The sequence below is a fragment of the Sminthopsis crassicaudata genome, chromosome 1 (assembly GCF_048593235.1).
Source record: "Sminthopsis crassicaudata isolate SCR6 chromosome 1, ASM4859323v1, whole genome shotgun sequence".
Taxonomy (NCBI): Eukaryota; Metazoa; Chordata; class Mammalia; order Dasyuromorphia; family Dasyuridae; genus Sminthopsis; species Sminthopsis crassicaudata.
In genome coordinates, this window is record NC_133617.1 from 714,156,000 (window position 1) to 714,170,718 (window position 14,719).

Consider the following 14,719-nt stretch of genomic DNA (forward strand, 5'->3'; position numbering starts at 1 on the left):
GTTAATATTTTTCCCTTGCATTTCTCCCCCCTTACTTTTGTGATTGTTTTTTTTCATGATGAATGATTTTAAAAGACTTGCTTCTACACTTGCTTGGTCAGGTGCAGTCTTTTTTGCACTGACCATTAGTGATATGTCAGGGAAGCTGAGATCCTCAAGTGCCCTTTTAGCTGGCTGGCACAGAGGGGTTGAGAACTTGACGGCAATGCTTTGCAATGAGAAAAATAACACAATAGCTCCAATGTTTCCTTTGCCCTGTGATTCATTTACCTCCCAGGTTATGACCAGCTCAGATTTGCTGCCTCCACCTCCACTGACGTTAGCTGGGGTGACTTCAGGGACTGTGCAGAAGACAAAAAATAAGTTAGGGCACAGGGAAAAGAACCGAGTTCCATGAAGGTCAGCCAGTTTATGTGACTCACTTCAAACAGTTAACAGATGCATGTATGGTAACTCCTTGAACTTCCACTGCAGAGACCAGAGACTTGAGTCATTAAAGGATGGCTTAGGGCCACCATTAGAAAATGAAATGCGCCAAGGAAATCGCCATTAATTACCTGTTTCCAATTTTACAAGGTACAGATGTTTGTTTGATATGTCTGGTTGAAAATTCAGTGTTGTCTCAAGAGCCTGAGTGGTTCCATGTGATGAGGAAAGGACTGAGATTCAGGTTCTCATTAAGTAGTTAAGCATTTATTAAGCACTACTAGCACTGTGGAGGTTTACAAAAGAAATGGAAAAATAGAGGCCCTGCCCTCAAGGAGCTTACACTCTAAATGGGGTGATGGGACATATATATAAACACCCGTTACATGAGATCCATCGCAAGACAACACCAATGAGGTCAGAATGCTACAGTACAGATTGAATGGGTAAATGCAGCAGGGTTCCATAGTACAGGAATGATCAGAGTTAGGGTGGGATTAATCAGGGAAGACTTCCTGAAGAAGGTGAGTTTTGAGCCAGGTCTTGAAGGATGTGATGGACAGGGGTTGACCACTGACTCACTGGGTTTAATCTCTTTGGACCCCCGTTTTCTCTGTAAAAGAGGGGAGATGATACTGGTTTCCTCTTCCTCAGGATTATTGGGAGGAATCAATAATACTGATAAATAAAAATTCAAAGTCAATACTGTAAAAAATAAAAGCGCACATGACAAGAAGATGATTGTGTTACATGAATGGTCGAGACAGGAATTAAATAAATTTGGTCCCTGATTTGGTGGGGAGAGCTGTACATTTCCACCTGCACAATCCTAATGAAACAGACCATGGCAAGATTCTACGAGCACATATATAAAATAGTCCACGGTCTTGAGCTCTTCAATGGCCTGTTGGGACCCATGTGGAGACACATAGCTCAATAAGAAGTCACATATGGAGTCCTGATTCATTTCTTTTCTGCTCACTCCTTGACCTCCTAGGGATGGCCCCATGAACCAGGGCTGCCTCAAGCTGAAAGTCAGATGTGAGCATATAGAAAACCAAGCTGAACTGCCGACTGAATTGACAGAATGTTTTGATGCCTTCTTCCCTGGGAGTAGCTTATGCACTAAGAAAATGTCAGTAAAAAAAATATCTGTAGAATTGTTATTCCGTGGCATTAGTGCTTGTGAGGAGATGACCTTATTTGGATTAGATTTTGTTTTCACCCTGATAGAAGGATGTTTGAGGCTAGAATACAGGTGAAGAAACGAGTCAGCGCTTCTGGGAGGAAGGCCAATAATAATGCATCTGCAAACATAGCCATAGGGTGATGTCTAGTGAAACATGGGAATAGAACACTTGCTCTGAGACCTCATTTGCTCCGCTAAGCTGCTTCCTGACTAGCTTGCTTTCTGTCCATTATAATCTCTCAAGGGGAAGGTGAGCTAACACAGTGCCTCATTAGAGCCAAAATAAATAGAAAATTGAACACCTTTCCCCCAGAAAACAGACTAAGAACACTTGAAACACTGGATTAGCAATTCTGGGTGCTACTCACGGGCTTCCTCGGTTCTTCGTTTCTCTGAAGGTCGACTTGGCTCCCCAATTCCAATGGTGTTGGCTGCAACAGCACGGAATTCATATTCAACCCAAGGGTTCAGGCCCACTACAGTAGCAGTGAATGTCCTCCCATCGATGAGCTCTGGGACTGAAAGCAAGCACAAATGGAGATTTTTTCCCCCTTTAATTTCTTGGTAGTAAAGAAAAACATGGTGGGAGAGGAGTAGGTGTGATATGGGAAATAAGAAATTATGCAGGAGAACTGGCATAAGGGCCATCATAAAGGAGACATGAGGGGAAAAGGGGGACTGATTGTGGGGTGAAAGGTAAGAATCAGAGAAATCTTGAAAGATGACTAGTTCTGTTATTGCCCTATTGTGGAGACAATGGTAGACCTTCTGGTGAACGTATTGGCAGACATCAGAGTCCCATCAGTTAGGCAGACAGGCATGGATTAGAACTGAGAGAGAATGCCTCCATCAGAGATTAGAGACCTCTGGCAAGCACTGCATGAAATAACACCCACCAAATCTCAACATCAGAATGTTTATTTATCCAATTTCCAAATGTGTTTGGCTACCTGACTCAGGACATCCAAATAGATTATGGTGGAACAACATGAGAACAACCTGAAGATGAGTTTTGGTTGTGATATTTATTAGCTATGTGAACTTGGGCAAGTAATTTGATTCTTTCAGGCTCAGTTTCCTCATCTGTAAAATGAGGATAATATATATTGTATGTAAGGGTTGTCAATTGTTACATAAATGTTCCAACTTTAAAATTTGGTAGTATGCATCATCAAAATGGTCAGTGGAGGTGGATTAATGATACTACTTCACTTTTAAAATGATTTGTAGTTTTAAAAATGTTTTCATATACATGAATATGTCTTGTGCTCTAGTGGAACAAAGTGATGGGTTTGAGGTCAGGAAGACTGGAGTTTAAAACCTTCCTCTGATACTCATGCCTCATTAATAAGAGGGCTGGCACTTAATAACTGCTTAATAAGGGTTTATTGTATTTTTATTATATTATGGATTCCATAACTTCTCTGTGCTCTAGAACTTGTCTAATAAGTCACAGACTGGCTGAAATATGCATCATTGGGTAAAATGTTCTACAATGACTATATGTTTCTCATATATTAGATAAAACTTGTAGAAATCCTTTGAGGGAAGTAGATCAAAACTTATCCTTCTCATTTCAGGAAGGTGGAGACTGATGGATGGACAATTGAGGTGTTTTGCTGAAGATCTCACATCATTTGTAGATGATAGGACCAGGATTGGAAGTTAATTCTCCTAACTCTCAGTTCTAGGATGTTCTCTCAATAACTACAAAAACAACTCATATTTGCATAACATTTAAAGGTTTGTAGTGCTTATATAACAAAAAAAATAACACTGAGTTAGTGGGTAGGTATCAATATCCATTATTTCCATTTTGCAGAAGAAGAAACTGAGGCTGAATCACTAATAAATGTCAGAACAGCACTCAGACACTGATTCTTTTGGTTTTACTCCATTATAACACATTGAAATGAAGAGTAACTCTTCCATTAACACACTTGGAAACTGAATAAATCATTATTAGAGTAACTGGACATTGAGGAAAAATAAGTGTTCAAATAAACACTATGAAAACATAAGCAATATGAATTCAAGAAAGCCAATGAATCTGGGCTTAGAAGTCATCAAAAGACTTAGTCCAACTCATGGATTCAATCTGTGCCTATTGGGTAGAAGCCATCAAAACCGTTCTCTTCCCTAATTCCTCATACAATAGAAAGAGTTCAGATGACCTGGGCTCAGATTCCGGTGCTACTTTACAAGTTACTCTAGCTCTCTGGGCCTGCCTGGATTTTCTCATCTATCAATGAAAAAATTGATCTAAATGGACACTAGGGTCCCATCTACTCCTAACTCTCTGATCCCCATGATTCAACTGTTCATTTGTTTGACTTGTTCTATTGATTTTCTGTATACAAAGAAACTATTTAATTCAGTGAATGTGTCAATAAAATCAGGGTTTTGTTTGTTTTGATTTTAAACTGTGGTTCTGTATTAAAATTTCTCCATTTATAAAGTGGATCTATATACATACATACATATTATATATATATACATGGATGAAGAAATACATAGAAATTTTGTACATAATCATAATTTAAAACCAAAACCTATATAATCTAAGCATTATATATGTTTTGGTTTTAAATTATGATATAATATAAATATATTAATATATTTATTATTATATATTATATATAATATATTAATATACTAAATATGCACTGTGTATATATATGTATGTGTTTATATATACACACATATATCTATCTACCTATACCTACCTACATATACATGCAACAACATACACATGCAATATACACATAGGTACACAATGCACATATATGTATATATGTATATATATACATGTTTATGTGTATATATATATCTATATCTATATAGATATAGATATAGATATAGATATAGATATAGATATAGATATAGATATAGATATAGATATAGATATAGATATAGATATAGAGAAGTTGTAGGTTCCTGGAATGTTAGGGTTAGAAGGAACATTAAATATCATTAAATCCAACACATGACCTTATTCGATATAATTTTCTAAGACAGAGAACTTAGGAAAAAACGTGGAATGGTTCTTGTTCTAACTAATGCAGAAGTAAAGAGTAAGTGAAAGTCTTCTTGTCCGTAGCCCTGACCATTAGGCTGGGCTCAGGAGGTCACCTTATTTAAGGTCTGATTTGCTGTGTCAACTGATCCCCACATACAGATCACTTCCCAGTGCTGCTGAACCAAGTTACCTGTATTGACTGCTTGCCAGCCTACGGAAAATGGAGTTCTGGCCTGAATGACATACATAGTGACAGGGCTGTGGTTATCTGCTCCTGGCCTCCAGGACAATTGGGCTGTTGTATCTGTGATTTCATCGATAGTCACAGCCTCTGGGGGGCCTGGTGGACCTGGAAAAAGAGACAAATAAAAAGATGCTGAAAATCTCTAGACTGAGGTTCTAACCACAGGAGTATGATACATGAAAAGGCAATCTAAATTAGAAGGGAAAAACAATTGTCTTAGTCATGTGATCCCTGAATCTATTCATCCAATTAGCAACTTCCCCAACCCAAAATTAATCTGTGAATATTTTGTATTTTTTATATTTGGAAGTTCGTCTCTCTTCCCAGTGGTATGTTCGTTGATAGTTATTTAATTTTATTTTATTTTATGTATCTCCAATGCTTTATATTATATCTTATCCTTTTTTTCTTTGGATTGGACATCAAAGTGATATGAACTTTCACAATTAAATTCCCCTGTTTTGAGTCAATTAGCCACTGACTCTGCAATGTTTAGTCTTAAACATTTGCCTGTTGTGAAGAGTTAACTTTTCCATTAACACACTTGGAAACTGAATGAATCAATATTCAAGTAACCAGACATCTGAGAAAAACAGTGTTCAAATAAACACTATGAACAAATAAATATATAAATAATAATAATATAATAATAAATAATATAAGGTCCAGGATGACACAGATAACATTTATCAAAAGCAGGACTTGAACTAGGGTCTTCTTGGCTCTGATGGTTCCTTATTCACTTATACACTGTCTCCATTTCTTGCACACTGGATCAGGAATTGGATTTCTTAGGCATAAGGAGCTCCCAGATAAGGAATCTCTCTCTACCATTGTGGGCTGGCCCCTTCTCTGCAGCTTACAGAGTTGCCCAGTGAGAGAGGTGGTATCGAATGACTTTCCCAGAATCACAGAGTCAATGGGTATCAGAGATAAGATTTGAAATGAGGTCTTCCTGGCTTTATTCCATTCCTGATACCATGCTGTCTTTCTTGCCATGGCAAGGAGTGCTTCAGAATCACTGGTTGAACTGGAAACAAAACAGAACCCCAATAGCTATACAATGTTCTTTGCTCTCTCACTGTATTAATATTATAGAAATAAAAGCTACAATGGTGGGGGGGGTTATGTTTGCATGTGTGTGACTATCTGTCTACTCAGTATTCAATAACTCAGACATCTTCTGTCTCCAAAGGCCCTGCTAACAAGACCCTCATTTACACAGCGCCTGCAGGTCAACCTGTATTTCTAAACTTGTCAGCATCTAGTTCATTATTTCTGCCTATATTCTTAGTCCATTAAAAAAATAAAATCAGATTCAAACAATGAGGCAGAAATAATGCAACTAGAAGCCCTGTCCCTGTGAGCAGGCCATCATCGAATACATCCCAGGCCAGAATCTGAACTAATTTGAAACTTAAGAATCTCTTACAGGCAGTGAAAATTATTTCTAATAAGCTACAGGTGTCTGCCTCAGGAGGCAAAGGGATTGTGAAAGGCTCCTATGTTCTCAACTGCATAATCCCTGAATGAGGATAGAGGCCTTGCTAGGTCCTTCCTAATCCTCACTCTGTGGAAATGCCAGTGGGCTGGGTCATTTGGGCAGGTAAAAAACCGATGCTTAACAAGGTCACAAAGAGTTTAATGGAGATTTCCAGGAGCCAGACTTTGCCCTAGGATGGACCTTCACATTCTTTATCTGGTATTCTGGATTTAACTCCCTTAAAAATAAAATGAAACGAACCAGAAAGCCATTTGACAAAAGTACAGGTGAATCACAAGTTACTTTCCCCCACTTTCTGCTCACTTGGAGTGTCTAACCTCAGGCTGATTAATTTTCCACTGTGACATTTGAGAATGTCTTTCTCAAATCACTGAGAGGGGGCTGTGGTCACCTCAGCTTCCCAAGACCCTTATTACAGAGATAAACTAGTTGTCGACTGAGCTTTTCGCTATTCTGCTCCCCTTCTTTTCTTTACAGATTCAGCTGCAGTGGCCTTTAAAAAGCTGAGAATCACAAATAGAAAATTTCTCTACTCCCAGTCCCTGAAAGCAGTAAATCAATAGACACTACAGAAGCGAATGGAGAGATGGAAAGTTATCAAGTCAGAAGGTCTGAGTCGGCTGTTTAGAGAAGGAGCCCTCCCCACTTCTCCTTGCGTGTTGTCGTGGCTTTGGGTTTTTTCGAAAAGTGAAGTTTGTGTCCTTGCTAACGGTTTCTCAACTTTTGTTTTAAGGAAGTTTCTTCAGTTGTGTTCTCATAATAGCCCTCTTTTGAAATTTTGGTTCAAAATAAACAATAATTTGGTCTCAGAGACTTAGAGGGAACATGCCTTCTGACACAGGGATTCTCTCTAGCTTCTTCCCAAGGTTCCCCTGACCATTATGGCTGCCATGTGTCATTACTGAAATCTAGAGATTTCACTGGAGTGGGCCTGAAGGGTATAAGGGGGCTTCTTGCAGCATAGTTACAATTCCTTTGGCAGTCTGGGGAAGCTCATGAATCTCTTCTTGTAAAAATGCTTTTAAATGAATAAAATAAGATGAATAGGTTTACAAAGAAAATAACAAATATGATTATCAATAATATTTTTTAAAAGTTCACAGACTCTAGGGGAAGAAACACTGGTATAGACCCCACTTCAGCAGAAGAACTATAGAGACAGAACTAATCTAAGGAAGATAAAATATGAGATTATGGGTGGTTTAAAAAATAAATGCATGGTAATTTATTGGGCTTATTCACTGATTAAATTTTCTTTTAGACTGGTGCTTGCAAATTCCTCTTGGTATTTAATGTTATTTTCTGTGAAATGAGGTAGATGATATTATTTAAGAACATCAAGTATTACTAATTTAAAGATTTAATAGTCTAATTTATTGGTGTTTTAGCTACTGATCTGAACATTATCCTAATTAAAGAGAGGATTAATTTTTGGTGTCAGTATTCTTTTATCTCTGAGGGGAGTACAAACAAACTATGGTGGTTTGTTTAAAAATAAATGAATAGTAATCATTTTCTACATTCAGATCAAGGACAAATTAGTGGCTGTCCCCAAATCGGATCTCTTTGGTCAAGCTTGCCCCTGCATTGTGTGGATCAAAGTGATATTTGCTGTTTTTATAAAGGCTTTATGAATGTAAACTCTTTAAGGGCAAGAGCTATTTAATTTTTTTTCCTTTATATCCCCCAGAATTTATAATAGGCTTAGTTGAACCTATTAGTTTGGGGGGGAGATGTGACCTTGTTCAAAATTCTACCTGGTCACATGCCTCAGTGTATATATTATCCCCTTTCCTCTTTTAGTGTATCTCCATCTCTGATCACTTCTCCTCCCTTTCTCCTCACCATGTACATCGTGGACCCTTTACTTGGTCTCCAAGATGTAGTTATAGTTCTTGGAGGTAACTAGATTAAAGAAGCTGTTTTGATTATATGTTCTGGTATGAGATGGTTTCATTGTAATTTTATCTTGAATTTATTTCATTAAAAGAAAAAAAATCAGTTTACATGATTAATTCAGGTTTGGCATTTGCAGTTCATTTTGGTTCAATTCCTTTTTAGTTGGTTGAATTTCTACCTTCTCTCTGAGCTACTGTAGCCAAACTAAGTGAATCCAGAAAATGTACTAAGTGGGACTTAGAATTCCTTGTTTGTTTATTTATTTTTTTTAAATCTCTGGTTCTCTTATCTAATCCAGATAGACTAGATCTTAATCTATTCCAAAGCCATTTTAAGAAAAACTGGAGAAACTCTTGCTAGCTATGGAAAAAATGCTAAGCAGGATGAACCAATTCATTTAACTTGCCCCAAACTAGATGCTTTTAATCCAAGTTACTGCTGGGCTAGTGGCCTAAAGCTCCAATTTGTTTGAGCCCAAATGAGGTATCCAAGCACACTGCTTGATATCCCAGCATCACTCCATTTGCTTTTGTTAATCCAAAGCTGCCTAGGAAGGTAACATTAACTCCAACAGCTTGATTCAGTGTACTCACAGGAACTGTTTTCATTGGGGGGAATTTAATGAATGGCTCAAGGCAATTTCCGACAATACCATATCAGGAACAGAAATGTCACCTCCCTCTAAACTCCCAAACATTTTTTTTTTTTTTTTTGCATACTGTTACACACTGTTTTAAATCCCTGTTGCATGGGGCTTCCTCGTTTACCATTCACAGTAATTATAAACCATTGGGATTTTAATGATAGCTATGAAAACCCACACTGGAATTGATATTGTAAAAAAATATTTTTAGGACATAAAAAATCTAAATACCTCTTACAATCAGGTCTGCAGTTGCTGATATCTTGTCCACACTTGTTTGTACCATGCAGACATATTTCCCAGCATGCTTCAGCTGGATACTTCGGATCATCAAATCACCAGCTGAATCCTGCTGATAAAGTAGAGAAAAGTGGCTACAATTACTTTTTAATGAGCTCTAAATATCATTATCACATGAAGGACACTGTGACTAATGGATTTATTTTACACTGGCTGATGAAAACATTAGTAATGCAAGCTATGGCCTATTAAAAATATGTGAGCCTGCCTGGGAGATAAGAGCACTAACATTTCCAAAATGCAACTTCGAAGGGACCCAAGGAATCTGATTTGGGTCACTTAAATAGTTTGCCATTTGCAAGTGACTCACCTAAACTTCTATCAAGGACAGCTCTGTCTAAATCCTGTCTATTTCTCCATCTGTCCACACAATTTATAGCCTTCATTGGTATTCTTATGTCTTCCAGGCTATTCACATTTATTTGGAAAAGAGAAATGAACCCAAATTTGGAGACATCAGCATTTCATTGCATAGATTTCTGTCCTATAGCCGGTGTTTTGATTGCTCACATTTTTGTATTAAAAGGTTATGAGTTCCCCTTTTCTCCAAGGAGAATCTTACATCCCTTAATGTGGAATGGTGCTAATTTGTTTTCCGAATACCAAATGCATGTTTGATTAGCAGATGAATAGGTCTAATTACATCACCACATATATGTGTAAGCAGCTCAGAAGTATTTCTATCCTATTCAGCAGTGGTAGGCTCTTAATAAGTTGAAAGTGAGGCTTCCTTGGGAGGCTTAGGATTGTGCTATTTTAAGTGAGGAATGCTGCTAAACCTTGAAGTTTGTTTTATCCCAAATAATTGAATAATTAAAAACATCTGCAATGCACATGAAATACTTTGCTTTAATACAGATACTGAAGTCATACTTTCTCCTCATCAATCCAAGAGTTAACAGGCAGCCTCTCAGAATTCTTCTCTCTGTCTCTCCCCTGTGACTGAGTTTCCATGAAAAAAAGCGGGCAGAAGCCAGCAGAGATGTTGGGGCTTGCAGTCTCATCAAAGTTTTCCAGGAGGACCAGGTTCTCCCTTTCTCATATCCGTACTGGGAATGGACAGGATTCTTTTACTTCCTTCCTTTCAATTTGCTTTATCACATTTGCCTCTACCAGGAGCAATTAAAAGAGATGAAACCTTCCTTTGTGGCAGCCAAGGTAGTGATTAAACCTTCAGTAAATTATGTACAACTGGGCAAGTTAAATGATGCAGATTCTAACCCATAGAGTATAGGGCTGAGTTTTCCCATGGAAGCAAATTTTCCATTTGTACAGATTTCTTTAAGGGCCTTCCAGATCAGAGATTTCTTCTCTTTCCCACATGTTGGGGCCACAAATACAGGCTCTTGAGAGTTGACTTTAAGTCAAGTGGGAAAATTGTACTCAGATAGAACTTTGGGAGGATATTTTAATAGCCTTAAAGTAGGGAGATGGCATGGCATAATGCCTCCATTTGTCCTTGGAATCAGGAATAATTTAAATCCTGCTTCTGACAGATGAGGCTCTATGACTTAGCGAGTTACAATTTCTTGATGTTCTTGCAAAACTCTCTAAGACTATAACTTGCAGATCTACATTGGAAAAAGAGCATTCCCACAAGCTGTTCTCTACTCCAACCAGTCAAATACAAACAGTCCTCCAGTGAAATGTAAACTATATAGAGCTAATAAAACTTAACTCCAATTAAATCAGGTCCTGCCTAGAAAAAAATCCTAAGGAAAAAGTTAACTCCAATATTTTCATTAGATTAATTGTGTTTGTTAAAGAACTAGTAGGGCTCCATGAGGCTACTCAGGCAATAAACACTGGAAGGACAAGAGAGAAATTATGACCATCAATGGTGAAAGTCATCATCAGGGAGTTGGGCCTCCTAGGGTTATCTTCCTAGACTAGGAATGAAGGTTTTAGTCCTAGTCCTATTCAGGGAATGGTCCTCTAATATTGTCATCTGGAATTAGGTAGAGATGCTATTGCTGTTCTGGACTAGAACATCATTTTATGACTATCCCAGTAGAGATGGGGGAAAGTTGGATCTGGTCCTCCTGGAAAACTCTGATGAGATGTCTTGAACCTATTAAGGATAGACTGTCAGATACCAGGTTTCTTATCTCTATGATCCTATCCAGTACCAAAACCTCAGGTATTGGGGCCTCACTTCCATGAACTCATTCAGGACAAGGCCTTTGACATAGGGTCTTTTATCCAGCTTAAGCCTGTCTAGGATATCAGAGCTATGGTCACTAAGATCCATGAAGGAGTAAGCCTCTGAACATTGAACCTAGTCTTTGATCAATCCATAAGCATGATTAAATGCTTACTATTCCATAAGCTAAACAGTGCTGAGAATATAATGAAAATGCAAAAAGCAAAAGAAGTCTCTGTCCCCAAAGAGCTTACATTATGATGAATAATAAAAATAGCTAACATTTATTTAGCACATTAGTGTTTGTACACCAATATCAAAATCTCTCTGCATATATACACCTATGTGCACATATAAAAATTTCATTTGGTCCACCAACTCTGTGAGATAGATATTATTATTTTATCTACTTTGCAGATGAGGAAATGGAGGCCAAGAGAAATGAAGTTATTTGCTGAAGGGATCACATAGCTAGCAAATATCTAAGTAAACTTTGAATTTAATTCTTCTTTTATTCCAAACCCAATGCTTTATTACTATGACACCTAGCTATCCTGTTTTCTTGTGTTGGAGGTAACTACTATTTGTCTTTACAAGATCCTTGATTATGCAAGATCTGGTCAATTTTCTGTCCTATGGCTAGGAAAATACCATTTTCTTCTCTGTGATTATTCCTGTGATTCTAAAAAATGCTCTTCCTCTGCTACCTCTATCCATTCTCTCATCAAACGAGATAATAATGTATGCCTGGCACACAGAAGGTACTATATAAATGCTTATTCCTTTTCCCTTCAGCTTTCTCAGCCTCACTTCTGAGTCCTTGTTGTCCTTTGTCCTTCTCCCTTCCATTGTGCCTTCTGAAACCTTTGCTCTTTTAATAACAAATCCTCTTTCATTTTAGAACTCTTATTCTCACACTTCCATATACTTGCACTTCTAGAAATGGCTTTCTCCAGAAGACACTATATCTTAGCCTGATTTCTCTAGTGTTCTGGCTACCCTAGATCAGGAGAAAGGAAGAGTATACTTCCTGCTCCTCATGACTATTTCTGGACCCTCTCTCTGCGCTATGATTCTTCTCTTTTGAGTTTCATTTTATCCACATACATCATCTTATGCACATCTGGTAACACTTAGAGACTAAAACATGTCTTCCAACACTTTGAACCTCTAGTTCATCAAAATATATAACACAATGCTTATATTTTAAATGCATCTCAGTCAGACACCTGGCTAATTATACTTTGACGCTATCACACATAACAATTTTTTTAAAAAGAAAAGATGAAATTGCAAAAATGTATTTGGGAAGAAGGTTGGCTATACTTAGAAGAGTGTAGAGAATAGTTCTATTCCTCTCTGATCCAAAGCTGCAATTCTTGTCTTTCCATTTCTCTCTGGAACTCATTCTAACTCTTTGCTCTCAGAAGGACCTCTATTAACTCTTTCCATCTCTCCTTTCCTCAGTAATCACTTTTTTGCTCTGATTAACTTTTCTTTGAAGTTTTAACCCTAAACCTATGTGTAAATATACCCAATTTGCTACTTTTAAATCCTTTGCCCTTGCATCCAACCTAGTAGACCTTAAGTTACCCAAGAGTAGGAATTATTTTTCCATTTTGTCTTTTTATTAGTACCAAGCACAGTGCCTTGTATGTTGTAGGTCCTTAGAAAATGACAGTTGGATTACGTTGGATTGGTTGGTTATGTTTTTGCAAAAGTGGAATTCCATACCAGTTTTAAAGGTAAATGATATATATTGGACAAATTACCCATTTTATTCACTATTTTAATTAATTAAAGAAAATTACTATCTATCAGGGGACTCTATTTTAATAAAAATGCTCCACTTTGTGATTTAAATTATAATCTAGTGATTAAAATTTTTGACCTGAAAACTTAAAAGATAAACCTTTGAGACTGAGGTAGATTATAATATAAGAAGTAGGAATGAACTGTTTTCTCTAAAACTTTTCAAGTCTGACTATCAATGAAATGATCATTCATTCATTTCTTTGTTCATTTGTCAAATATTTATTAGGCATGTTTATATGTAAGGTACCATGATAGTATTTTGAGAGGTTACTAAAATAAATAATAAAAACCCTGCCTTCAAGGAGCTCCTAATTTAGTAAGGAGTAAAAAGGTAAACACAATTAATCATAATGCAATGGAGAATGCTATATCAGGAGATATTGTCAAAGAGATTTAAAAGAAGAAGACATCACTTGTAGCTAAGGGAATATGTAAAAGGATGTGTTACTTGAGTTAGGACTTAAAGGATGGCTACATTTCGATAGGCAGGAATGAACACAGGTCATTCTAGGAGAAGGGAGTAATGTGAGCAAATGCATGAGGAGAAAATGTTTGTGATGTGATAGAGGAATGGTAAAATGATCCAGTTGCTTGGAGCCCCAAATATGAGAAGGAGAGCAGTGTCAGAAGCTAGAAAGGTAGGTCTGGGCCACGTTATAGAAATCCTTGACTGCCTGGTTAACGAGTTTAAATTTTATATTCTGTTGGCAATGGGAAAGGCAGAGATCATTGAAAGGTGTGAACTGAAGAGTGTCAATCAATACTGTGCTTTAGAAAGCTTTCCTTGGCACAGGAGTGCATGATGAAGTGCAAAAGTGACTGGAGGAGGAGAGAATTGAATTAAGAAGTTATTACTGGAATAGAATTGGAAAAGTGTTCCTAATTATATCCTTTATTTTTTCTTCATTTGTTTATTTCTCCTTTTTCATTTTTTCTTTCTTTTTAACAAATTAGCTAATGGAGCTAGCTTGAACTGTTTCTGATGGTTATTTATTTTCAGTGAGAGCATTTATACTTCTGAAGTCAAAAATGCTGTAAATCAGGTCTTCATTTCTTATTTTTTTTCAATATCTAGACTTAAGAAAGTGGTGGAGAAAATGTAAATAACACAGACTAAACTTAAAAGTTCCACATATTTTTTTCCTCCAAGAGTTGATTATTAAATAATTCCCAGCACATGTCACTTTTTTATTCTTCAAAAACCCAGCTCCTGGGTTATTTGTTTATTCAATGGTATTTTGCTTTCAATTTTGTTAATTTCTTCATTGATTTTCAGGATTTCTATTCTTGTGCTTAATTTGGGTTGGGACATTGGGGAATAGAACTGGAATGAGAATGAAAATGCAGGGTCAAATTCTGGCCTGATCTATTCCTATAGGAGCTTGTCAGTGCTACCTTTCACTCTTTTTTTGGTGCAAAGTGTTTTGTAAACCTTAAAGTACTATCATAGGTAGGTTGCTTTTATTAGACAAAGCCAAAGCCAAATCCCAACCCTCCCAAAAATGTACAGATTTGCCATACCTAGCATTATTTTCGG

General features: G+C 37.1%; 1 protein-coding gene across 1 annotated transcript in view; it reads right to left on the reverse strand.

Moving 5' to 3' along the window:
* Window positions 1-14,719, reverse strand: part of CNTN4 (contactin 4) — a 607,439-nt gene that overhangs the window by 23,138 nt on the left and 569,582 nt on the right. Inside the window, 4 exon segments of the mRNA XM_074284065.1 lie at window positions 271-341; window positions 1,984-2,133; window positions 4,825-4,983; window positions 9,156-9,276. Coding sequence (XP_074140166.1) covers window positions 271-341; window positions 1,984-2,133; window positions 4,825-4,983; window positions 9,156-9,276 — 501 coding nt within the window.